The 27,859-nt window shown below is 40.5% G+C and overlaps 1 protein-coding gene across 1 annotated transcript in view; it reads left to right on the top strand.

Annotated features, from left to right (window-relative positions):
* The window catches only part of CNGB3 (cyclic nucleotide gated channel subunit beta 3), a 164,389-nt gene extending 137,585 nt beyond the window's left edge, over positions 1–26,804 (top strand). Inside the window, exons 14-17 of the mRNA XM_058668413.1 lie at positions 6,272–6,390; positions 23,719–23,865; positions 24,421–24,592; positions 26,523–26,804. Coding sequence (XP_058524396.1) covers positions 6,272–6,390; positions 23,719–23,865; positions 24,421–24,592; positions 26,523–26,804 — 720 coding nt within the window. The remainder of the gene's footprint in view (positions 1–6,271; positions 6,391–23,718; positions 23,866–24,420; positions 24,593–26,522) is intronic.
* Positions 26,805–27,859: the final 1,055 nt, after the last annotated feature.

Raw genomic sequence — 27,859 nt, 5'->3', positions numbered from 1 at the left:
CAGCAACTTGTGAAGTGAACTGGCAGATGGAAGACCTTCTTCTGTCTTTCCTTCTCTCTGTAAATCTGACTTTCCAATGAAAACAGCTGTTTTAAAATATATGAAGTTTATATCTTAAATAAATAATTGCTTTAATAATAATAAAAATGAATTATAATAATCACGAACTTGTAAGTGGAAAGAAGGAATAATAACTCTAAGTTTTATATAACAAAAAACTAAGTCAATGCTGAAGTCAATCATCAAAATAAAAATATAGAGAAAGAAGAGCAGTCAAAGAAATGGAAGCTGATCTAAGACCTTACACAGGCACAACGAAGCAAGAAAGAGAAGCCCCTGTTTTATTCCAAAATATTCCAAAATAACATGGAAATACTGTGACTGAAGTGCAGGTGAGCTGTTGTAGCCATCAGACAGGTACGTGTGCCCCCGTGTGCTGGCGAGGTACGTGTGCCCCCGTGTGCTGGCGAGGTGTCCTTGCGAAGATCTTATCTAAGCTGTTTTGAGAACTGAATTGGAATTAATCAAGAAGGAAAAGGGAATGCTGGGACGTGAAGAGAACACTCATGTGCGAAGGCAAAGAGGGAAGAACTGTTTCTGAAAGGAGAATACAGCTTCAAGATAAATGTTAGAATAATTGTATATTTTTATTTAAAAAAACTCAGTTACTATCCTTTAGTACTATGCATCGGGAGCTATTCCTGAGGGGGGGAAAAAAAGGAAAAAACAAGATTCTTATTTTCCAGTGGTTTACAAAAAAGTTCCGTAACACTCAAGTTTACAGATTACATCAGAATGACTTGAACATAGAAATCTGTGCTCCACCTCCAGTAATTCAATTAGGCTAGATGAAGCCCACATATTAGAATTTTTCTCATGTTCCCATATGATGTAAACATGCAGTCAATGTTGACAACCAGTAGTCTTCTGTTAGAGAAAAGCGACAAGTGAAAATTCAGTGCACAGACAACTCTAAAATGTGCTGTGTTTTTAAAAGGTGAAATAGAAGTGACTAAGAGAGTTTGTAGTGGCAAAGGCACTTAATTTAGATTTGAGGCTGGAAGAGGGAGATTTCTCAGGATGTCAGGCATGACCTTTGTAAAATCTACAGAGAAATACTTGTTGAGTTTAAAAAAAGAGAGAACAGGAAATCATTTTTGATGAAGATTTGGAGCCATGCACCAAGAGACAAGACTGCGTTTGGGGCATTCAAGGAGTAAAAGCAACTAAACAGCTGAGATAATGGTGAAAATAAATTCAAATGTTCCATCAGCTACTACAAGGCCTCAGGTGCCAAGTGCAGAGATGAAAACTGGTCTAACGATAGAAAATGGAACTGGAAGTGTTTCAAATTGGAATATATGGAAGCTGACTTCAAGTGAAGCTCAAGGAAAGGTAGAAGGAAACTCAGGCTTGGCTGTAACTTTGAAGAATGCCAGTGTTTTCAGAGCAAGTCGGTGCAGAAGAGTCAGAAAAGGCAGCTGAGGAGATGTGAGATAAAAGAGGAAATATGAGGGCCCCGCACGATAGCCTAGTGTCTAAAGTCCTCGCCTTGCACACGCTAGGAGCCCAAAAGGGCACCAGCTCTTATTCTGGAGGCCTCGCTTCCCATCCAGCTCCCTGCCTATGGCCTGGGAAAGCAGTCGAGGATGGCCCAAAGCCTTGGGACCCTGTACCCGTGTGGGAGACCCAGAAGCAGCTGGCTGCTGGCATCGGATCAGTGCAACTCCTGCCACTGTGGCCACTTGGGGAGTGAATCAGCAGACAAAAGATCTCTCTATCTCTCTTCCTATCTGTATATCTGACTTTCCAATAAATAAATAAACAAGTAAATAGGAAAAATAGAGGGGATATTGTGATGTCACAGAAACCAAGACTACACAGCCACACACTGATTAGTCTGTTAGAACAGATAGACTAAGAAGAGGAAATCATTTTCATCAAAAGGAGAAGCACAACCACAGCACAGTTTAAAGACCCCTAATTTAAGTCAGTGAAGCATTGCAATGTCATTGCTGAATGCACCAAAATGGACGTTCAAATTGTTTCAAGAGTAGCAGGCACTGAAAATAAGTGTAGGGTCCAGCAGCGTGGCCTAGCGGCTAAAGTCCTCGCCTTGCATGCTCCAAGATCCCATATGGGCACCGGTTCTAATCCCGGCAGCCCCACTTCCCATCCAGCTCCCTGCTTCTGGCCTGGGAAAGCAGTTAAGGACGCCCCAGAGCTTTGGGACTCTGCACCCGTGTGGGAGACCTGGAAGAGCTCCTGGCTCCTGGCTTCGGATCGACACAGCACCAGCCGTTGCACTCACTTGGGGAGTGAATCATCAGAGGGAAGATCTTCCTCTCTGTCTCTCCAGCTCTGTGTATATCTTTGTAATAAAAATAAATAAATCTTAAGAAAAAAAATGGAAAATAAGGGTAGATCATAAAAATTTTAGAACTCATATCCTTGAGTAGTGCAAATTTGCTTAACAAAATGTGATATGCAGCCTGCTCGTTTCTAATTTCTTCCCCAGGTCACATTCATCACTGAACAACCAAGTCATATCAGTGAACACAAACGTAAGGGGGAAATGAAGCAATAAGGTGCAGAAATGAAAAGACAGTAGAACGGCAGCTCACATTCTTTGCTTTTATTTTTAAGAGGAAATTAGCATGATAGTAGATGCTGACAGAGAAGGAAGGCTGTTATTTTGCTAGATTTCAGAGAGCTGAACTGAGCTGGATTTTTGCTTATCATTTCCGCAAAATCTTGCAGAAAAGGTGAGGAGGAAACGTGACTAATTTGGCATTATCTGAGTATTTGAAGAAATGATAGGGTTTGGGACTGCATTTGCTGACCTTCCCAATCCTCAAATTTTGGGTCTCTAGTGGGGAGAGGAGCACAGATCGGGAATTTTCTCAGGATGCCCTATGATCATGTTGGAATCACTGGTAGATCTTGTGAGAGCACGGATTTCTAAAACCGCCCACTCACGGATTCTGATATGACACTTTTGCATCCAGGCCAGAGAACTTGCCCCTCCAAACAAGCTCCTGAGTGGGGCGGACACCTGTTGAGCAACACTGCTCTTTTTGCTGGGGACATTTAATAGTCCTAGTGCTCCTACAGTCTTTGCAAACATCTTCTTACACAGAAATCCTGAAATGCTGAAATGCCTTCCCAGGAAGGGTTGCTTCATTCTATGTGGAAGTTTCTCCAAGCCAGGACATACACCCAGCCAAGGAGCTTGCTTGGATCTTATTTTGCTCATGTGTTAGCCCTTGCTCTCTGAGAAATGTCTGCTTCATTGGAATGCTAATTAAACTTGCAGAAAAGGATTAAATTAGCTTAGAGATCTGCACAAAATAGTGAAAGTTTTGGTTCGTTGATTATGCCAGATCTTCTTGGAAAATTATTGAAATGATCATTAAGAAAAAATTAAAATGCTGAGCTATATTTAAGTACCCATTAAGCACTTCTGCCTTCAGTCAGTTGTAATAACTGCCTTTGAAAAGTATTCCAGTTCCTTGAGTATCATTTCATGCAAAGAATAACGAATATGACTCAGCTTTCATCATTGCTTCCTGGAGTATCTCTTGGAAAACTAAATTTCAGGTACTTTGCCTTATTTTTACAGTCTTGAAATAGGAGTCATTGTTATATATGATCTATCTCTGTGAATTACATGTAATCAGCTTACATAAGCTTGCTGGTCCCTGTGCTGTCTCCTGCCAGCCTTGTACCTTTGCTTGAGACACCTTTATAAGCCTTTACCGTCAACTTTTTAAATCAAATTAATGACACTTACTCTACTTTTGTAAGAATTAGTTGAAGTTAATATTTATGAAATGCTCTGCCATTAAAAAGTAACATGCTATGACAGATCAAATATGGAAAATAAAACAAAGAGCTGTGTCAATGTTAAATATTCTATTTTTTAAAGTGTCGTGCTAGGGTAAAATATTAGCACTGATACTATGTAAATAACTATAAGATTCATCTACATTCAAATTTATGCTTTGATCTATATTCAAATATAAATGTATAATTAATGTTTTTGCACAACTCAAAAAGTCAGTTATAAATATTGTGCCACTGTGTCAGAAGACATGGGTGTATGGCTTCCTTTTGTGTCCAGCCACTGAGTCGTGGCAGGTAGCCTACTCAGCTAACCTAACTGTATCAGTCCTGAGTAAGACACAATACTTCTAGAATAAGACTCACTTACTTTACCTTCATTATAACGAAAATGGGGAGACAAAATTAGAATTTCAAGTCACCATATATGAACTAAGTCCAATATCTTTAAATTCAATTTGACAATTATAATATGTCCAGTGTTTGGGAAAATAGCTCAAGGTATGGAAGTACTTCAAAACTTCCCAGAAACCTGTAAATTGTATTTCCCTCACTCATAAGTAAGGGCCCACTCACTGCATATCAAACCTGGGCTGAGAACTAACACGAAATAAACATTATCTCAGCCAACTCAAAGCAAAAATTGCAGCCAGTAATATTTAATCTTCAGTTTATTATCTCAAAGATTAAAATACAATAAAGTAAGAGTATTTTCTTAAATCAATTTCTTCCTAAATCTAGTAAACACATGTTTTGTATTCATGCTGGTTCATTAAATAGCTGTCTTAGTCCATTTTCTGTTGCTGCAACTGAATGCCACAGACTGGGTAATTTTTAAAGCAGAGCGTCCATTTAGCTCATGGTGTGAGAGTTGGAAGTGCTAGAGTATAAAGGGGCTCAGCATCCGGTGATAGCCTTTTTATTTCATAACATGACAGAAAATAGCACAAAAAGTTTGTTTTTATAACAAAGCCACTCTCTCATGACAACCCACTAATGCTTTAATCCATTAACACACTAACCTGTGAACGAATTAATCCATTCATAGGGTAGAGTTCTATGACCCAATTATCTCCCAAAGGTTTCACATCCAAACACAATTAACATATGAATTAGGGGATTAAGTTTTAAACACATAAATTTTTAGCAATACATTCTGAGTACAGCAGTAGCTCAAGGCGGTCAAGACCTCGATCATTCAGACATGTGCATACCGTTACTCAAATACATTGTCTAATATTATGTGAAGTGTCTTATTTAGAGCCCCTAGGTTTTCATGAGCTAAATGCTATCATGTCTCTATTTTAAGATGTATACTTTCTTTTTTGAAGTTGGAGTTCCAAGACTTGTTTCAAGGACCTCATTATCACCCACTACTTTGGTGATTTGTAGAAACAATTCAATACAAATAAGCATTTTGTGCTTAATATGTATTACCAGAAAGGATGCAATAGAGGTACAGCGAGAAAAGACACACATCGAGAAAGGCCAGAGAAATCAATCACAGACTCCCCATGTCCTAATTCCTTCCTTTCCAGTGGCTCACCCAGACAGAAGCCAATTATCCTCGTCTTACGAAGTCTAATGGAGTCTTGAATTCAGATATCCCCAATGGAACTGATCATGGAGCTACATAAGCAGCCATTGTTTAGATTTCAAACTTGGCACTAGGTACTAGGTGCATATCACACTTCTTTGAATTTACACTAAACAATGCTTACAGCCTGGTGTATATATTGCCACACCACCAAAGATATAGATATATATATATAAAAACATCATTAGTTCATGACTATGTGAATATTCCAAAAATTTAATCCTTAGGACTTCAATATGGATCTATCACTGGCTCCAAGAATATCCAAAGGTAAGTAAGAACTAAATAGATTCTCTGTAGTAATAAAAAAAAAAAAAGAAAGAAAGAAAAAGGAAAAAAGCACTGAATAAAACAGCTTGCTCCACTAATACGTCCTCTCAATATGGAATACAAATAGCTTAAAGGTCCCCCGTGTTGCAATTTCTACAAGCAAACTTGCCTAGGAAACGAATAAAATTGATCTTTCAATGGATGCATTCCACATTCTTGGAGTAAAACAAACACTTTTTTCAGAATTCAGCAGTAGTTGCCAAAGCCTCTTCGATCATGCCACTTGTTCTTGAGCCCATGCACATTTCTGGAGCACCGTGTTGATCTGAAATATCTCAATGTGTCTAGCTGGAGCACAGATAATGCCGATGTTGGATGTATCTTGTTAATAAGACTTTGCTTTGATATCATATGTCTAAGCAATGAGTGCTGCTGCCTCAGATCTTAAAGATAATCACTTTTCCATTGATGTTCTGTGCTGCCTCCTTTTATTTCATTTCTAATTTAGGGGTTAATTATTACTGACAAAGTGATTGCTGTTTCTTTGTATGTGGCATGCAGGGGGAAATCGGCAAGGAAATGTATGTAATCAAGCATGGAGAAGTACAAGTTCTTGGGGGCTCGGATGGTGCGCAGGTTCTGGTCACTCTGAAAGCTGGAGCGGTGTTTGGAGAAATCAGGTACCTAAAGAACACCTCGTAAACACTGAAATGTAGCATTTAAAGAAAATTCTTAGGTTGTAAAATAAGCAATGCTCTTGCTCAAATTTATCAAAGGTTTTAATATGCTTGTTAAAAAAAAAAGGATGCTCACTTTTCTATTTATTCTTGTCTAAAAGAAGAAAGAAAGAAATATGGGCATGAACCAACTGAATCCCAGGACCCAGGCCAGTGCCTAACATAAGGCAGATGCTCAATATGCGTTGAATGAATATGCAAATGAGCGAGTGAATAGTGATGGAACAGCTTGGGAGAGACAGTTATTGTTGGATTACGGGAAGACATCAACAGCAGGCTAAAAGGGACTTCTCCAGTGGGGTTACAATACGGTCATCAGTATGGCACCACATTTCCCTGTGCTAATTCCTGCATTCATCGCTCACTAGCGCTTTCGCTCTGTTACTTGACCTTTCTGTTCCTCCACTCTCTAATCTTAATTATTGGGCTGATAATAGGGCCCAAAGGTTATAAATTATTTCAATCATTAAAAGCACTTAGAGCAGTGTTCAGAATTTATTAAAATCTCATTAGATATTTACTAGTGTTAGCATTGATTCCTGATGTCCAGGAATTTATCCTAGAACAAGGAAGTTCTCAAGAGCAAGAAAATCAGGAGAACATGGATTCCGTGAACTAAACATTCCTACGTGCATTACTGCACTTAAACTTCCTCGACATTCATCCAACAGATACTCTCTGAGTTTCTTGTGCATGCCAGATTATCATTCATTGCTCCACACTCTGGAAACTATATGGAAGAGGAATAAATAATTAACACCTGTCACAGAGTTTACACTCTACTGAGAGGAGGTTGACAAGAAAAAATTACAATAAATTCACATAGTAATGATGAATATGAAGGCAAAAGTATTGTTAGAAAGTGATGGAGCTGCTACTTAACATAGGGTGGTTCAGGACAGTCTCTCTGGAGAGCTAATATTTGGCATGAGACTTGAAAGAGAGTACAGCTACTCAGAAAAGGGGAGGGGCTTCTCAGACACTGAACAGAAGGTGCACAGGCCTAGAGGTAAAGCAAGCTTGTACAGTTAGTACAGGAAGGTTAGTACAGCTGGAGTACAGTGAATGAGGACATGAGGGACACTGACCAAAGCCCACAAGAGCCAGGGTATGCTAGATATTTTAGGAATGGAAATGAATAGGATTTAGGTTCAAAAACATGACACAATTTGAAAGGGGATTTTAAAAGACCATTCCAACAGATACATGGAAAATAAAATGCTAGAGCAAAAGAGAAGATAAATTAGAAACAGTTGCGATGAAAGATGATTTAAATCAATGATAATAATATCTCAAACTAGGATGCTCTATTAAAAATGATTTATTTTTATTTGAGATTTGAAAGAGAAGGAGAGAAAGACAGAGAGGTCTGTCTTCCATCCTCTGGTTCAGCTGGAGCTGAATCGATCTGAAGTCAGGAGGCAGATCTTCAAATGGGTGCAGGAGCTCAAGGATTCAGTACATCCTTCACTGCCTCCCCTCTGTCGCCTGACACCAAGACATAAGCAAGAGGCTAGATCAGAAGGCTAGATCAGGCTAGATCTTTCAGGACCATAAAAAGAGTGAGAAAAAAGTAAAATATAGCCTATCAATATCAAATCTGGAAAAATAAATAAATAAATAAATAAATAAATAAATAAATAAATAAGAAGTAGAGCAGCTGGGACTCACATTGGCGCCCATATGGGATGCCAGTGTCTCAAGCAGAGGATTAGAATGCTACACCACCATACTGGCTCCAGGTTGCTGACTCTTAAGGTAGAAAGAGAATACAGTGTCAAGCATAAATATATTCATTTTGTAATTAAGGAAATTACTAATCTAAGCTGCAAGTAGCTTGCTGACAATCAGGTAGTTAGTAAGGGATGTGAATAACATTTGACCAAGCGTCTTCATGGAGCAGAATCCAGTGATGCTTCTACCACACCAGAGCACAGATGAAAGTCATTCATCCAAACTTTAACTTCTTTGTGTACTAAATTATAATCATGTTCCAAAGGTAGGGATAATTTCAGATGACTTTATATTAGCATAACATTAGCATAATACATAATCAGGGTTTCCTAGGAAACTTGAGGCATGTTCATTCCCTGATAGTAATGTGGTTTCTCTCGATAGGCACTCTCGTAGAACAGATTAAGCCTCCACTTGTGATGCCAGCATCTCCATATGGACACTGATTTCAAGACCAGCTCCCTAATAATGCAACTGGGGAAACAGCAGGCGATAGCCCAAGTCTGCGGGCCCCTGCAGTGTGGGAGACCTTGAAGAAACTCTGGACTCCTGGCTCTAGTCTGGCCCAGCCCTGGTCATTGAGGTCATTTGGGTAATAAACCAGCAGACGAAAGATTCCTTCCTCTTTCTTTGTTACTCTGCCTTTAAAGCAAATTTTAAAATCTTTAAAAAAAGGTGGCTTCTGACATGCATTGTAAAACTAGAGGGGAAATCAAGGGGGGTGTGGGGGGGACGTTGCGGAAGGACACAGGAGACCCCAGAGCCTATGAAACTACATCGTAAAACAAAATAAAATATTTTTAAATGAAAAACAAAATGTGGCTGCTCTTTAATTTCTCCTAGTTTAACAACTGGGTGGGTACTCCATTGAGGGTCCTGCTCTGGGACAATCATAAAAACCCTTCTCAGAATATCTCATATCTGAGGTATTTTCCTATTTCCTAGCATGCCTTACTGAGAGCCTTGCCAGAGTGGTTTAATATTTGGGGAATTTAATAGTCTCTATAATCTTCAAAATCATAAAACATACAATGGCCTAATCTGAAACAATGAAATGTATTAGCCGATCTCGCCCAAAGATTGAGTACTCCCAGAAGAATGAAGCTTTATAAATACAAGCATGTTGATTTCTGATATTATCAGCAAAGGAGGCAATACCCTAGAAATAGAAACCAGGTGCTGCTTAGTTGCAACTGAAAGTAATTCTAGATTCCTGACAGCAGCCTCTCAAATAACTCTCCTGTTACCCACTCGTTCTAAAGACCAAATTGAAAGCAGTCGGCCGAACACTAAGGCTGCTTAGGCCAGAGGGGGCTTTTTGCCTTGATTCTTGCCTTGGCTGCGGTTGAGGGAAATAGGACACATCTGCCTCTTCTCAGATACAAACTGGCTTCCCAGGCCCACAGCTGTCCTATGCCCCTGCAGCTCTAGTCATTTATTCCAGAGCTGGAAGCAGGCCTGCGAAACATCCAGGCATTGGAAAGACTTGGTAATAGTGTTTACTACTCAGAAATGCTGCGACCTTTGTTAAAAAGAGCTAAATCCAGCAGTACCATGTAGCTTTTTAATGTTCTTCTTTCTTTTTTTCTTTAGAAAGAACAAAGTCAAGTTCTTTCAAGGACTTTCTATATTAATCCAAAAGAGCAAAGCCATGACCACAATATAGATATACTTGTTGTCATGGAGAAAGCCTAAGCCACATTTCTAATTAACATGTAAAGAGTGTAAACATCCCATTTGTCTTGTTTTGAAAACTTCCCTTCTAGTGAAATTAACAGTACTATATATAGCTTACCCAAAATGCATCAGGCTTTTAAAAAACATTCATTTTTTTATTCAAAAGGCAGATTTCACAGAGAGGAGAGGTAGAGATCCTCCATCGACTGCTTCGCTCCCCAGATAGCCACCATGGCTAGAGGTGAGCTGACCCAAAGCTGGGAGTCAGAAGCCTATTTTGGGTCTTGTGTGGGTGAAGGTCCCAAGAAATTGGGCCTCTTCCACTGCTTTCCCAGGCCATAAGCAGAGAACTGGATTGAAAGAGGAGCAGCTGGGACATAAACCAGTGCCCATGTAAGATGCTGGCGCCACAGGGCAGGGAATTTGCCTAATGTACCATTGTGCCAACCCCCTAAATTGCCTGTTTTTTAAAGTTTTACTTACTTAGATTTATTTGAAAAGTAGAGCAACAGAGACAGATAGACAAAGCATCTGCATCTGCTGGTTGCAGCCCCGGATGCCCCAGTCAGCCAGGGCTGGCCCAGACCAACACTGAAAGCACTAAACTCCATCCCATCCTTTCTCATGGGTGGCAGGGACATAGGGTTGTGTATCAGAAGTAGAGATCTGGGACTTGTTAGATGATGACTGCTGACTGCCTGCAGGCAGTGGAATAATATCAGCGAGTTGTCCAAAGTTGTAACGAAAGCTTAATTGGAAAATCCTCTCCTGGGCCTCCTTTGCACAAAGCCGAGGGAAGAGGGAGGAAGCGAAAAGGGCGGCTGAGATATGTGTTGGGGAGTTTTATACCCCTCTGGACGCAGGGGCTGGCAAAGGGCTGTCTATGCCCTGATTAGGTGAGGAATGTCTGTTCAGGTGTGTCATTGGTGGGTTGGAATTCCGCCAGGCCGATGACATAACTGGCTCCTGTGGCCCCTCCTGTTCCGGGCTGAAGCCTGGGTGCTGTACTGGGGTTGGAATGGAACCAAGCCCTCGCCTCCAGTGTCTTGGTTAGCGATCAGGACATACACCAGGCAGCAGATACAGGATGACGATGTCTCAAGCACTGTCTTAACCATCATGACAAACATCGGAACACACCTGATTTTTAAAGAGATCCATGGCCTGCAAGATCTTCATGCCGTTTCTGACTCTTTCATTTTTCTTACATCTACATTTAAAACCAATCTTTTCAGGAAAAGTATTTAGCCACTTCATTTCTCATGCATGTATTAAAATACAATTGTCCCTGAAACACAGCTGAATATTTAGATGTGAATATCATCTCTCTTTAAAATATTTTCCCCCCAAAAAATCTTACTCACTCCTTAAAATCCAATTCAAATCTTGCTTGCTGGAAGTCATCTCTAGTAACTCCCTGCGGTGTGCCTCCCAGTATTTCATTCATGCCTTCATTACAGGAATGACTACTTATAATTCATTTGCTCAGATTGGTCTAACCAACAGACTGAGTCATTAAAATATAAGAACTAGAACGTGCCCATCTTCATAGCACCAAAGTTAGGCAGGAAGTGATTATTATTGTTGACATTTTGTTCCCATGAGTGACAGTTTTCAAGGACAGGTATTTGGCCAAGTGATTAAGATGCCAGTTAAGATGACCCATGACCCATATGGATTCTGTTTCCAGCTTTTGCTCTTCCCTCCATCCTCCTGCTCATGCCTATCATGGCAGGCAGCAGTTACTGTGTTCTTATCACTCCACAGGAGACCTAGAGTGTGTCCCTTATGCCCAGCTTTGGCCTTGGCCTAGCCTAGTTGTTGGAGCACTTCTGAAGTGAACCGATGAGTGGACTCTCGTTTCTCTGTATCATTCCTTCTCTCTGCCTCTCAGCTTACGGGGAAAGATTTGCAGAAGGGATTCTGCAATGTTCAATTAATCAAAATCAATGTGATTAGGTGAGAATAAAGCTTTACTGAGGACCCTCTACAATACAGTGGCCTCAAAAAAGCCATGCATTGCTCCTCGGCCAGGCTCAGTGCTCATCGTGAGGGTGCAATGGTAAACAAGAAACAACTGCTTCTCCTAAGGTCCTTACAAAACAAGACAAATAATAAACAGAGAACTTTGACACCATGGAATGCAATGTATAGGTTGTATGCAAGGAAATAGGCAGAGAAGTCCATGAAGCAGAAAATTTTCACAAGGACCACTGTGATGTTGGATTTGGCAACTTCTTGATACTCTCCGGGTACCAAAGACAGAATCATCAGTGCTACTTAAATGATGTGGGATATGATAACTTGTAAAAATCCATCAGGCCTGGCAGCCCCTTCAGTGTGGCATATGAAGGATTGTTTATATGTTTATACTAGGGCAAAATATGTCCCCTACAAATACCTGTAGATATCTTAACCCCCAGAACCTGTGATTATATCTTATTTAGAAAAAGGTCTTAGAGCCCAGTACCATAGCCTAGTGGCTAAAGTCCTCGCCTTGCAAGCTCCCTGCCTGTGACCTAGGAAAGCCATCAAGGACAGCCCAAAGCCTTGGGAACCTGCACCCACATGGGAGACCTGGAAGAAGCTCCTAGTACCCAGCTTTAAATTAGCTCAGCTCCAGCCATTGTTGCCATTTGAGGTGTGAACCAGCAGGTGGAGGATTTTTCTCTGTGTTTCCTTTTCTCTGTAATTTTATGCTTTTCCAATTAAAAAATAATAATAAATCCTTTTAAAGAAACATAGAGAAAAAGAAAAAGGTCCTGGATATATTTATAAGGATCTTGAGATGGAATCATCCTGGGTTATCTGGAAAGGGCCCATAGCCAATGACAAATGTCCTTATGAAAAACAGAAAAGAAGAGAAAATCAGATGAAGACGGAGGTTTAAATTACCATTATGCAGCTGCAGCCAAGAAATATTTGCAGCTTCCAGAAGCTAGAAGAAGCAAGAAAGGATTTCCTGACATAGTCTTTCCAGCAAGTACAACCATGATTTGGGACTTTTGGCCCCCAGAACTGTGCCCGAATAACATCAGTGATGGCAGGCCACTTGCTGTGTGGTATGTTACTGTGAGAGTACTTGACCACAACAGAGTCTTTAGACTTGAAATCTTGCTGAAGTAAAGGACATGTTTGATATCTCCCTCTACTTCACCCCCTGTGGTCAGTTCACCTCCAAGATTTGTCAATTTCACCTCCTCCATGTGCCTCCAAGTCATTTGCATCTTCCCTTCTCTGCTGCATTGTTGTTACCCAAATCACCCCCCAGTTCTTGCTGGACGTAACGGGCTGTTACAGATGAGCTACCCCCAGAACTGTGTCCTCCCCAATGTGCTCTGTAGTTACAGAAACAGAAAATGTCACAGCCCTCCTGCTTAAAACCATGCAATGCCTTTGTGTCACTTCTAGGAATAAGAACAAACTTCTTTTTTCAAAAGTTATTATTTACTTCTCTCTCCTTCTTTAAACTTTTCATCTGGATTTTTCAGTTTTTTATCCATTTCTCCAAGGATTCAACTCTAAGATCAAAAGCACTTAGGGAAAAGCAGGGGTTAAACATTTCATATCTGTGAAATCTAAGCTCTTGGGGAAAATGAATGTGTGCAGGTGTTCCTCAAAATATTTTACAAAAAAAGTTCTAGCCTAACATGTGTTTGCCATTCAATATCTTGAATATCAAAGTATCCACAATAAGCAAGAAGTCCAGGCTTAGGTGAGCTACCCTATGGCATCTTTTGATATTTGCTCACCCACCAGTTATGTTAGAATTTACTTTTAGGGCCCGGTGGTGTGGCCTAGCGGCTAAAGTCCTCGCCTTGAACACCCCGGGATCCCATATGGGCGCCGGTTCTAATCCCGGCAGCTCCACTTCCCATCCAGCTCCCTGCCTGTGGCCTGGGAAAGCAGTTGAGGACGGCCCAAAGCCTTGGGACCCTGCACCCGCGTGGGAGACTTGGAAGAGCTCCTGGTCCTGGCTTCGGATTGGCTCAGCTCCGGCTGTTGCGGTCACTTGGGGAGTGAATCATCGGACGGAAGATCTTCCTCTCTGTCTCTCCTCTTCTCTGTATATCTGACTTTGTAATAAAATAAATAAATCTTTTAAAAAAAAGAATTTACTTTTAGTCAAATTGTAAAATTATTAAGCAACAAAGTGTTTCACCATAACACTGAAAAAGATGAAAGGATATCTCAGGGAACAAATCTACACAGGTGCTCTAACCTCACCTGCCCCAAGTAGGACCCAGTTGGAAATTTGCTTAATCAGAACAAATATTTGAAGGTTCAGTCTCTTCTGCAGCATTGGATGTGCTGCTTTTTCCATTGACAGAATTAGGTTTCATTTTATTTTCATTCCAGGAAATAATTCTACCTGAGAAAATGCATTTAGATCAGAACTCTTTTCTATTATTATTGTTGTTATTTCAGGAAGCATATTTGTTTTGCACTGTTATCAGAGCACTGGGCATTCCAGATTGTGCACATCTGCTTAATAAGCTGCCTGACCAAGTTGGTTTCCCAACACCACAACTTGGAAGCTCTGAAATTTCAGACAAGTTCTCAACTAAGAATATTTTCCTAAGTCAAATGGAGTGACAGGGAACAGGATCTGACCCATTGGTTATATCGCCTCAGCACGTATTACAGTGGTGAGTTGCTAACTGGTGATTCATTTCCTAAATGGCCACGGTAGCCAGAGCTAGGCAAGGCTGAAGGCAGAAGCCTGGAGCTCTATCACGGTCTCCCTCATGGGTGGCAGCACTTGGCCGGTCCTCAGCCGCCTTCCCAGGTGTATTACCAGGAAACTGCATCACAACTGACACGCTCATATCTTGAACTGGCACCCACAGCACATGCTGGCATCACAGGTAGCCGTTTAACCCGCCGTGTCACAATGGCAGCTCTGTGTCATACAGTGTCCACTAACTGAAATCCTTTGGACTAATATTTCATATGCATCACGTTTTTTAGAAGATTTATAGATGTATAATGAACTGTCTTGGAGAGGTGCCCCGATTCTGAAAGCAAAGCTCAAGTTTTCTATCTACTTTATACACACAGATTGAAGGTGATTTTTTTCCGCTATTTTTAGCATACCTCGTTTTGACTGAGATCCATCAGCTGAAGTTAAGTGTGGAATTTTCCACTGTGGTATCATGTTGGTGTTCAAGACAGTTTTGTACTGCTGATTTTCATAGTGATGCCCAACTTCTCTCTGTTGGTCTGACTATCCTCATGATATCCCACATGACACTACTCCTAGGTTACAAACAACTTGAAGAATGACAACCATCATCTTGACAACCCCAGGATGTGCCACAATACCTAGCTCCTTATGGAACTTTTTTCCTTTTTGTCTCAGTTTCACAGTGAATTATCTTTCCATGCATGATTGATGTCCAGAACACACACACACACACAGACACACAAAAGATCTATCAAATCCCACTTGGGAAATGCAATGCTTAAGTGAGCTCCACATCTAGAATACATTGATTTGTCCTTCCTTCTCCATCCATCCAACAACTCTTGCTGAACCGTACCTGAAAGTGGCACACAGCCCTTACCAGGGATTCTATTTGAATAATTGTATAATAAAAATGAGACATTTTTCACCATATCATAGAATAGCTTCTTAAGAAGTCTTTCAGGAAATGTTTCTAAGATTTATTTTGTGCGCCCAGCACAGTGGCCTAGCGACTAAAGTCCTTGCCCTGAATGCCAGGATTCCATATGGGCACTGGTTCATATCCCAGCAGCCCTGCTTCCCATTAACCTTCCTGCTTGTGACCTGGGAAACCAGTTCAGGATGGCCCATAGCCTTGGGACTTTGAACCTGCGGGGAAGACCCGGAGGAAGCTCCTGGCTCCTGGCTTCAGATCGGCTCAGCTTTATTTGTTTATGTGAAAAGCAGAATGAGAGAGAGGCAGAGACGGAGAGAGATTTCCCAGCTGCTGGTTCACTCCCCAAATGACCCCAACAACTAGGTCTACGTCCAAGCACTTGTGCTGCTTTCCCTGGTACGTTAGCAGGGAGCTGCATCCAAAGCGGAGCAACAAAACTAAAACCAGCATTGTGGTATGGGTTGTCAGTGTCACAGGTGGTAGCTTAACTCATCACAACACTAGCCAGACTGTGTTTAAAACTTAAAACACAAGATTGGATTTATTTTCATATTATGGAAGTCTTTTTATACTTAAAAAAGTCTTTAAAACCTTAAAGCCAAATTTGAAATCTTCCATGGTAAAGTTTGCCTTTTTAGGTGAGCCCTATTTTCTCGCCCCATTCTTATTGTAATCCTATATTCAGTTTGTTCTCTTACATTTTGCCTTTTGAAATGTTTTCTGAATACAGTAACTCAGCTACAAAGAGCTGTGCAGGTTGTACTCTGCACAAATCAAAGGGGCTTTAAGTACATTATAGGTAGTTTTTGCAGCATACAATTTGTAATGGCATGTATTACAGCCCCAGAAAAAGGTTGGGGATATTCTGACTACAGAAAAAAAGGGGAAAAAATGCTAATACATATATTCATATGTTATATATGCTATCATATGTGTGTGCATTACACAAAATTACTTTTCGAAACTTTGTGTAAAAGGAATTAAAAGATGGTTTATTTTGCTACAGAGGAAAAAGACCTTTAAAATTCAGACATAGTTTGCTCATGATATATATTTTTCACGGAGTTTTTGAACATCTCCGAAATGGACTTTAATTATTTTGCACTAAAATGTTTCAATTTCATTTTCCACATTTTGCAGTATAATATATATTGTTGCATATGTAAAGCTCTAGGGTGCTATTTGTTCCTGACATTTACAGAATTTCACACATACTTTTTCTCACACATGATCTCTGAATATACTGTCTGTGACATTCACACAACTGTTTTTGTTCACTCACCCACTTCCGGCACACCAGTACAAAGCAAGTGGTTTAATAACCAGTTCTACACAACCAATTAAAATTTAAAACTGCTCAGCAAGTGGTCTTACCTAATTATACCTTCTTCATAATTGCATCTCAGGAGTTTGCTAACAGCTATTTCTTCTGATAGATGCCTGTACTCGGTACAAAATATGACCTTGTTTCCTACAGAAGAGATCAGCAATCTGTTCATAGACCCAGGCAGTGTTAGAATCCTTGGCTTCCCAAGCCTGCATTCTTTCAAAATATCTTCATCCTTGATCCTCCTTTTCCCCTAATTCTCCTGTTGTAAACATATGGTAGGCGTCTCTATATACTTACATAATTGGAGTAAAAGCCAGAAAAGTCCTTTAATTACAGCCTAAGGTCACAGCAAATAAATAGGGGTCTAAAATTAGAACAGATTCTTTTGTTTCCTGGGCCATTGCTCTATTCACTTCTGTTTTCGGACATGCGGACAAGTAACATCAACCTCAACTAGTCCTCCATCATGACCCTTTCAGAAAGCCTATGTGGAATTGGAAATATTTAAGGATCTTTTTTTTACTAAGCTATGCAATGAGTGGAACTTTCCATTGGTAGAATGCTGGAGAAGCATTTTGTGGACAAGAAGGCAGGGGGAAGGGGAGATGCTATTTTAAACATTGCTGAGAGAGTTTGGGCAAGATCCATCTGGCCGACTGCTTCTTCCGTTCAAAAACTCATCAAGCACTCCAAATGTGTAACCTGTAGGCAAGTTTAATTAAAGCTTGAGAAATCTCCAAATAACCTGACATTTAAATATGTTATTTCCGTTCTTCTCTGATAGTCTGACAGACACAGGCATTCTCAGGTTCAAATCAAGCTCTTCAATGCCATCCAGCAGTGCCTCACTCCTGGATTACTCTGTATCTAAGGCTTCAGCAATGTGAATGAAATCGATTCATCCAACCACTGTTTTCAAAATAGCAACACCCATTTCACAGAGGGATAGGCAGACAGGAAATTGGGTAAAAAATAAAAAATTGATTGCACTGATCACTAGACAGATGGATAGATACATGCGATGCATACATACATGGAGACAGATACATGCGATGCATACATACATGGAGACAGATACATGCGCAGGTCAAAGTTCGCTTCTTTTATCTTGCAAATGCAGAACTTTGGGGGAGAAACTTAGGAAAGAACTCAAAAAATAGCTTTACTAGTCATTAAACAAAAAACTGAAATGTAAAATCATCAAACATTGAATGTGTTAAATAGGTTTTTCATGGTAAAAGTTCAGTGTTAGTTCATTCTTACAGCAGATTTTTTCCATAGTAAGATAAGTAGCCTTTAACACAGCCAACCTTAAGAAGTCCAAAGACACATTTTTGTCTTGGAGGGGTGAGTCCATTCTTAAGGAGACTGGAGAATAAATGTATGTGATTAGATATTGAGTAACTGCATCATTTAATTACAGCCCTCCACCTTCACCTTTAGTGCAAATAGATGAAGTAAGTGGCAAAGTTTGATGCTTTGTACAATGACTTTAGATTAACTTCTCTCCTGTCCTTTCCTTCCTCCTTTGGTTTTAATTGCATATTTTTATGATTGAGTCTTCTCTTTCTTAACCCAACAATTATTCAGAAGTTTAATGGTTGCCCAAAAGTTTTCAAGGTGCAATTTCAACGACTTTAAGGCCTCTTTCACACGACACTCTACCACCTCACATGTAGTATAAGTAACAGAAGCACCCAGTGCTGCCCTCCCAGTCCTTATAATATTTTTGTTTTTCATTTCATTTTCCCAAATGCTAGAATTACCCAATATATTGCTACTGTTTTTTAAAAGATTTATTTCTTTTACTTGGAAGTCAGAGTTACAAAGAGCATGAGAGGCAGAAACCTTCCAAGGTGCATTTGAATCCAGAGCCAGGAGCCAGGAGCTACTTCCAAGTCTCCCATGGGGGTGCAGTGGTGCAAGGGCTTGAGCCATTCTCTGTTGCTTTCCCAGGCCGTTAGCAAGAAGACAGACCAGAAGTGCAGCAACCAGGACTATAACTGGCATCCACATGGGTTACTGCTACCTCATCTTGAGAATTAGCTTGCTACGCAACTGTTTTGGCCCCCTGTTGCTGTTTAAAAATATATCTCTCATATCAATTAAATATATATGTATATATTATTTTGCTATCATTTACCCCAATTTTCCTCCTTTGTTCATGTAGACCTAGGTTATAACATTTTTTTTCTCCTGAAAAACTGCTTCTAACATTTTTTTCAAGGTAAGTGTGCTATAGTGATGGATTTCTGAGTTTTCCTTTTCTGAGTTTCTCATTGACTTTTTTTGGTAAGTCAGATATATAGAGAGGAGGAGAGACAGAGAGGAAGATCTTCCATCCACTGATTCACTCCCCAAGTGGCTACAATGGCCAGAGTTGAGCTGATTCAAAGCCAGCAGCCTAGACCTCTTCTGGGTCTCCCACGTGGGTGCAGGGTGCCAGGGCTTTGGGCCATCCTTGACTGCTTATCCAGGCCACAAGCAGGGACCTGGATGGGAAGCAGGACTGCCAGGATTAGAAGCGGCACCCATATGGGATCCCGGTGTGTGCAAGGCAAGGACTTTAACCACTAGGCTACTGCACCAGGCCCTCTCATTGACTTTTGAAGGATAATTTTACTGCATGCATAATTTAAGGATGGTAATTTTTTCTGACAACATTTTAAATGTTTTGCTTTTTTCTTGATTGCATGATTTCTGAGGAGCAATCTTCTATAAATCTTTTCAATGTCTATTCCTGAGATATTCTCTGACCTCCCCCTCTGGATTCCTTCTAATTTCTCTCTTTGATTTCCTGCAGTAAGAACGTAGGCTACTTTTCCCACTTGATGCCCTACAATCTTGTTTCCACATCTGCTCTCCCTTCCCTCCGATTCTAACTACATGTATGTTACTTTCAAAATTAGTGCCGTTTTCTATGATCAGTTCTCTTCATTCCTCCGCACTGCAGTCTAGAATGTTTCTAATGACACATCTTCCAGTTCATTGTTTCTTGAAGAGGCTGAGTGAGAAAGAGAGAGAAAGAAGAGAAAGGAAAAGAGAGATCTTCCATCTGCTGATTCACTCCTTAAAACTCCTCAACATCCAGGTCTAAACCAAAAAGAAGCCAGGAGCAAGGAACTCCATCCAGAATTGCCACAGGGGTTGCAGGGGCTCGTGCACTTGAGCCATTTGACTTGCCTTCCAGGGAGTATGGCAGAAAGCTGGATCAGAAACACAACAACAGGGACTTAAGCCAGCACTCTGGTGTGGGACTCTGGCATCAGGCAGTGGCTTCACTCCTCACAGCACAGTGTAGCCTTCCTGTTCCTTCCCTGGGCCTATCCAGTCTATTGATGAGCCCATCAAAAGTTTGTTCGATTATGCTACAGTGATATTCATTTCTAGCACTTCTTTTGGATTCTTTCTGAAAATTTCTATTTCTCCATTTCTTTCATGTTCTTACTTTTTCCCTTTATTTTATTTAATACTGGAATCAGATTTTTAAAACTCCTGGCCTAATAATTAAAACATCTATGTCATACCCCCAATCTACTCCTGCTGCTGTTTTTTTGTCTTCACGCTGTGTTCATTCTTGACTTTTAGCATTTCTTGTAAAATTTGAAATTGCTAAAAATGGAAAGTGAAGTAAACAGCCATTTCATATGAATTTTTAATGTTAATCTGGCTAGGAGTTGGGTCAGGTTTACTGTTTTAACTATAGGTTCCAACAGCTTCAAATTCCTCTTGTGTTTCTGTTTTTCTCTCCTCTGTCAATTTTGGGCTTCCCTAAATACTCCTCTTCATAAAGTCTTCACCTTTTGAATGGAGCCAGCTATAAACCCCTGTACGTAGCAGGCCTGTCAGCACTGGTGAGGTGTAGAAAGAGAAAATCCACAATCCCTAAAATTAGATCATTTTGAGTATGTGTGCTTATGTTGTAACCTTCACCTAAGTTTCTTTTCTTTTTTTAAAGATTCATTTGTTTTTATTAGAAAGGCAGCTTTACAAAGAGAAGGAGAGGAAGAAAGATCCTACGTCCACTTGTTCACTCGCCATGTGGCCGCAAGTGCCAGAGCTGAGCCGATCCAAAGCCAGGAGCCAGGAGCCTACTCCTGAGGGTCCCATGCAGGTACAGGGTCCCAAGGCTTTGGGCCATCCTCTGTTGCCCTCAGGTTGGACAGGAAGGATTGAGAAGTTACAGTAGGAAAGTTCACAGCCCTCAAGTAGGATAAGCTTGTGACAAAAGGTTTTTTGTGAATTCTGTGGCTGTGTTTGAGTGTATCTCACAATGATTAATCTTCCTTTCCCCTGGTGGATTCAGGAGGGACCATTTCTTGCCTGGGATTAATGGAGGTAAAAAGCTATGGAAGTATGAACATTCCCATAACTGTGGATCGTAAGAGCCACACTCAGCATCCAACAAATCATTATAATTATCACTCAAGGGGACTTAACAGATGGGACTGCAGAGGCTTCTGCCCTGCCCACAGGCCTGACTGCAGTTTTATACATTGAACTATCTCTCCAGATTTTCAGGTAGCCATTTGCCCTGTGATCCGAGTTCTCCAGTGGATCCAAGAAAAGTCATTAATCTCATGCATCAGCTTTTTGTTATAAGAAAAGGAACGATGACTTCCAACCTTTTGACATGTTAGGGCTGAAACTATACATTAGCTTTTATTAACAATTAATTGCCAACTGGAATCTCTTCTCACTACAAGAATAGGAAGAGGTGTCCACACCATCTGATACATTTTTTCAGGCATGGGCCTCGTGCAGTCTCTCATGTTCTTGCTCCTAATGATCAGAGGCTCTCTCCCTGTCCTTTTGCTACAGCAAAATGATGCAAATTTGGGCCCAGCGCAGTAGCCTAATGGCTAAAGTCTTGCAAGTACCAGAATCCCATATGGGTGTTGGTTCTAATCCCAGCAGCCCCACTGCCTGTGACCTGGGAAAGCAATTGAGGATGGCTCAAATCCTTTGAACCTTGCAACTGCACCACAGACCTGGAAGAAGTTTCTGGCTCCTGACTTTGAATCAGCTTGACTCTGGCCACTGCAGCCACTTGGGGAGTGAACCAGTGGACAGAAGCTCTTTCTCTCACTGTATCTCCTTCTCTCTGTATATCTGTCTATCCAATAAAAATAATACATAAATCTTTTTTAAAAAATTCTTGTCTCACATAAGAATTTGGTAAGAATTTGGTAAGAATTTGGGTAATTTCTGGAAGACCCAAATATCTGACTGAATTGAGTTTTTTAATGTACAATTTTGGGGGAAAAAGCAAACCAGGAGCTAACAATGAGAAGGTGAGAACACAATATTCAAACAGCCAGGGCCTAATCCTTTCTAGCTTGCTCAAAACAAAGGCCATCAGGAGAGAGTTAATGGCAGTTTCTTCATTCATTCTTGTGATAAGCCAAGAATTCAGAAGGGTGGTATCCCTACTTCCTTGCTCTTTTCCTGATAAGACTGGACATTGCAACAGGGACTCCACCTAACTGCATGTCACCTGCTAGTCTCATGCTAAAACTTCAAGCTCAGTGTGCGGTTAGAATTTTGATCTTGCTAAGTGTAGTTTTTACAGAAAAGCAAGCATCTTACACACTTTTAGAAGGACTCTTGCTTCTCATTCCACTGGTCTTGTAACAATCCGTCCACCTCTTTACACATTCCCTCACTAGAGACTGACTTTCATTCAGTGTCATTTTTATATTCCTCCATTTTAATGGACAGTCTCCAAGAGGTTTAATCTATTGTGTTATCTCTTCAATGTAGTACCCCAAGTGTCTTTTTTGAATATTTGAAATGTGTGTGTCATCTTACCCTACTTTTATGGCCTGCTCCTTTTTTCCAGCTTCTTGGTAGCTGATACACTTTTCATTCACTTATTATTTTATGGATTAATTTATTCCCAAGAATTTATTGCTGATTTCTCTAATGTGAAATGCTCTGTTTTACTCTCAGAGACAAATTCCAAAATCCACTGACATCCCAAGTGAGAGGTTGTAGGTGAGTGATTGTGTTAATGTCATTGAGAAGCAAGATGATTTGATGGTTTAGTAGGGGAAGAGACTGAACTCATCCAAAATAATCAGGCATCAAAAACTGGCCCTCAGGTCTGTATTAAGATCTCTATCGGTTAGATCCTAGGCAGAAAACGGAAACAGTTAAATAAGGCAAGCAGAGTTGAATAAGGCAATCACTGGAAAAAGTAAGGGAATTCATTCAACCAAAGAATACCCAACAAAGGATGACAAGGTGTACCAAATTTGGTAAACACACAGGAGCTGTTAGCCCAGACGAGCCTGAATTAGACAAGGATGAGCATGGGTACCAGAATCCCAAAAGCACTAAGGCAATTCTACTCCACGCCCACAGGTCGGGAGCTGCAGCTACTGGTAACATAAGGCCTGACTAGAGGGAAAAAAAAAAGGCAAATAAATGCCCCATTCGTCTTCTCTGATTTCCCACTGTCATTTCCCATTGGTTGAGCCCATGCAGAAGTCAGAGCTGCAGGGTTCAGCTTCCTGGGGACTAAGGAAGGTGGAAAAGAGTGGGAAATGGATCTGGAGGAGCACAAGAAAGATGCACATTTGTTTGTTTGGTTTTTGTTTGTCATTTTTGTTTTCTTTTGTTTTTCTTTTAAGATGCACATTTTTAAAGGATTCTGCACCTCTAAGTATCTGGGACAAAGGATCCAACAGGCACTCTTAGCACAAGTCTTTGATTTGGGATGGGAGTTAGAAACAAACATGCTGAAAATAGTTGCCATGTCCATTACTGCTGTAACGCTCTGAATGAGCACCCAGATCCTCACCGCCACTGAACCATCTCGGAGGCCTCCCAAATCTATTGTTTCAAGGGTATCCATGATTAAAAAGTGAAGCTGTGGCAATGACTCACTTTTCTCTCACACAGCCTTCTAGCAGCAGGAGGTGGAAACCGCCGAACTGCCAATGTGGTGGCCCACGGGTTTGCCAATCTCTTAACTCTGGACAAAAAGACTCTGCAGTCCATCCTAGTGCATTATCCAGATTCCGAAAAGCTTCTCATGAAGAAAGCCAGGTACAACCCTTAATACCCCGTAAGAGATGGAGCAAGTTGATTTTATCCTATAAAATCTCAGAGCATGTTAATCATAATCAATTTTCTTCATGAGATACACTTTTTAAAAAAGATGTATTTATTTGAAAAGGAATTACAGAGAGGAAGAGAGAGAGAAAGTGAGAGAAGGAGGAGACAGAGAGACAGACCAACCCCTTGCATCCACTGGTTCATTCCCAACTGGCTGCAGTGGCCTGGGCTGGGCCAGGCCAAGACCAGGAGCCTGGCATACTCTCTGGGTCTACAAATGGGTAGCAAGGGACCCATGTGGAATACCTTCTATTTTCTTAGATGCATGACAGGGAGCTGGATTGGAGACAGAGGAGCGAAAATTCGAACCGGACTCATGGGAACCTGGCATTGTGAACAGCAGCTTAACATTCTGCACCACAATGGCAACCCCTCCATAAGATACACTTCCTGAAGAATCCTCAATGCCAGTGTCACTGTCACCTCCCAGATCTTGCAGGACATCTCCCTGAGCTGCCTAACAGTGCTTTGCTTTCCTGTTCACAGAGTGCTTTTAAAGCAGGCGGGGAAGACCACAGAGCCCAACCCTCCAAGAAAAGGACTTGCCTTTCTCTTCCCACCAAAACAACCAACACCCAAAATGTTCAAAGCTCTCCTGGGAGGCTCTCGAAGAGCAGATCTTGCAAGACTACTCAAACTGAAAATCGAACAAGCTCAGGTAACAAGGAAGGGCTAATGGAATATCGTAATGGATAGAACACTGGCTTTAGCAGACAGTCTCCTGTTCTAATTCTGCTGTAGATACTGGCAGAATCTAGATTAATCTGGTGCTCATAGCTACTGCTTTCTACATAACATTTCTTATGTGAACTGAATCATTATATATTATCACGTTTAATCCTCCCAAGTCTATTACAGATGGCTTTTATATACATATACATATACACATATATCTTTATAAATATGATTTCTTACTATAAACTATACTGCATGATTATTAGTGGATTCTGTATTTACAAATCAACCTAATCATCATAGTTTATTTGTAACCCCCAAATTAATACTCATGGTGCCATGGTGGTCATTCAAGGACAAGTACATGATGACGGACAAAAAATTTAAGTTGGCTGATGCATACATTTCCAGCGAAGGTTGGACAAAGGACGGCTGTTTCAGATCTCACCTGTAAACAAATGATCCTTTGTAGCCTTTTTTATTTTTTATTTTTTTGCCTAAGTGACTGTATTGTTTAAAATGGCCCCCAACCATATTGCTGACATACAATCTCATGTTCATAAATAGAAAAGTGTGTGATGTGCCTCACAAAAATAGATGAATATGTTCGATAAGCTTCATTCAGCCATTGGTTACAGTATTGTTATCCCTGGTTCCAATGTGATGAGTCACTAATTCTTCAAGTTAAGTAATACGCCAAATTAAACAGAGTGTCTCTAAACAAAAATGTGGCAAAGTTATGTATTGATCAGTTGACAAAGATGTGATACAGGCTTATAAGAATCTAACCCTGTCCTTCCCCTAGGAGCAATGGCTCAGCATTTGCTGTATATGCCAGGGTTATGGGACAAACTACCACATAGAAAGATTTCCTGATTTCATCAATATGTCAGTAAAAAGCATTTCTTTTTAATTTAACCCATGTATATTACACAGAGCCTTACAGATAACATCCAGGTTCTTTATGTTACAGATGAACAAACTGAGACCCAAACTCAGGAATTTATATAAAATCACAATTAGTCACAGGACAAGAAAACCTGCTGCTCAGGTGTTCAGACTTAGAGGCCTATACTCAGCTAGAAACTCAAGATATCATTGTTTCTCTCTCCTTTCTGTTTTTTGGAGACATTTTTCTCCTGATGTAGGAGAGGTCTATGGTACTTAGATTGCCATAAGTCTACAGAGGTGGACATTGACAAACACAATAAACAGAAATTTCCACTTTTTGAACCTAATCAATACATTCTCTCAGAAACTGCAACAAATGAATAACCGCACCTTTTGTAAAATAAGTACACAAAGCATTATAAAATCAATCATATGCAAGAGACTGAAACTTGACTGGCCCTTTTCAACACACACAATACTAAGGCTATAGCATAAAGCAAAATACTTCATTTATATCAACAAATGAATAATTTACAGCAAAAAAAAATATGAAGTCTTAAGAAGATAGGAGTCGGTGGGTAGAAGAAGGTTCTACCTTCTTTATCTGTGCACATTTGTGCCTTGGGCAAAGCCTCTCTCAGGTTCATCCTAAGCATCATCAGGGTGCTTAGAGCATATTTTTTATTACAAATGTTTCTATGGATAATATAAAACACAAAATATTTTTTTACAAAAATGACAGCACCAGCTCCCATGAACAATTGGAGATGTTTAGACTAAGATAAATATAGATGAGGACATAGAAAGGGACAAAAAAATAATGCAGATTGATCCAGTGAGCCAAAGTCACAGCAATGTTCCGCAGCAAATCCTGCCCAACGACAGCAAGAAGCACCGCAGACCTGATTCCATACTCAGCTCATTTTGCCTTGGCAGTCATTTTACCCACTGCATGCTAATTAAGAGAGTCTAATCTCCATGACTCCAATTTCAATATGAATTGTTGTGACTGCTTCTTTCAGAAAAAGGATGAAAACCTTGGAAGAGAAGAGGGTGCTGGAAAAGAGCATGAAGATAAAGAAAATGAGGATGAAGATAAAGAAATCAAGCTGGCAGAGAAATCCCCAGACAGATCCAAAAGTAGGGCAAGTTCAAGCTCAGCAGAGGAAGCACCCCCATCAATGAGAAAGGCGGTTTTATCCCGGGGAACTAGTGGCCAGTCACTCATCATCAGCATGGCTCATTCTGCTGAGGTCGGGGAAGAGATTCTGACTGTTGAAGTCAAGGAAAAGGCTAAGCAATAAACGTTTGATATCTTTAGGTGTAATCTAGCTAGTTCCCAAAGACCTGGCACCCAGGGCTGCAGTTTAAATTAATGAGGGAAATGACCTCGCCAGGCTCCTTGAGAAACCAGAAGCAATCCCTAGCTTAAATTTTAGGACTTATCCAAGTATGTGAGTTTATACAGTCATAATCAGTTTATTTTTAAAATCCCTATTTTCCATTGTTATTAGTTTTGTGCAGTTGTTACTTTTGTTTTATAATTCAGTATCATATGCTTATATATATATATGTATATATATATATATAATATATTCTCTTCATTTCTTTCCTGATGATGTGTCTTCCTTCCATTTTGATTAGCTTGGTTTTGGCTCTATCTCCCAGGTGCATGACTCTCACCACTTATGTGTATAGAGGCTACAAGATTTTTAGTAAAATATATCAATAGCTCAATAGTGAGATGCTTTCCATTCAGCCAAAGTTATTGAGTCACTGAGGTATGGAACCAACCCAGCAGCTTGAGCCTGAAGTGAAACAGAAACTGGAGATCCCTTGGCATGGGAAATCTGATTTTCGAAACAGACCCCTAAAGAACAATGTTAGCAGGATTCACAAGCGAACAAAAACACATGGCAGCAACATTTCAGAAAAATGCTATCCTCTGAAAATAAAGTCTTAATATTTTCTCTTACATCAACTTAAGGGCCAACAAGCAAACAATATTTCTAACCTGTCTGCATCAACAGACTGGAATAGCCAGATAATTCCTATCCAGAACCCAGTCATGGACTCCAAGAGAGTGGCAGGGGCCTAACTTAACTACCTGAACCCATCCTCTGCTGCCATCCAGGATGTGCATTAGTAGGAAGCTGGAATCCAAAGCAGAGCCATGACTCACGCCCAGGCACTCCTGTATGAAATGAGGGCACCCCAAAGAGCAACTTACCCACTACATCAAATGCCTGCCCTTTCCTTGATATTTGAAGCTTTAGCTAAAAAGTGATAAAGTTAGGAAGGCAGACTGTACACTTGTCAGATTGACATATTCCCACAATTTGTGGAACCTACATGTACA

This window comes from Ochotona princeps, chromosome 9 (assembly GCF_030435755.1).
Source record: "Ochotona princeps isolate mOchPri1 chromosome 9, mOchPri1.hap1, whole genome shotgun sequence".
Taxonomy (NCBI): Eukaryota; Metazoa; Chordata; class Mammalia; order Lagomorpha; family Ochotonidae; genus Ochotona; species Ochotona princeps.
This window is presented reverse-complemented; position numbering and strand designations above follow the sequence as displayed.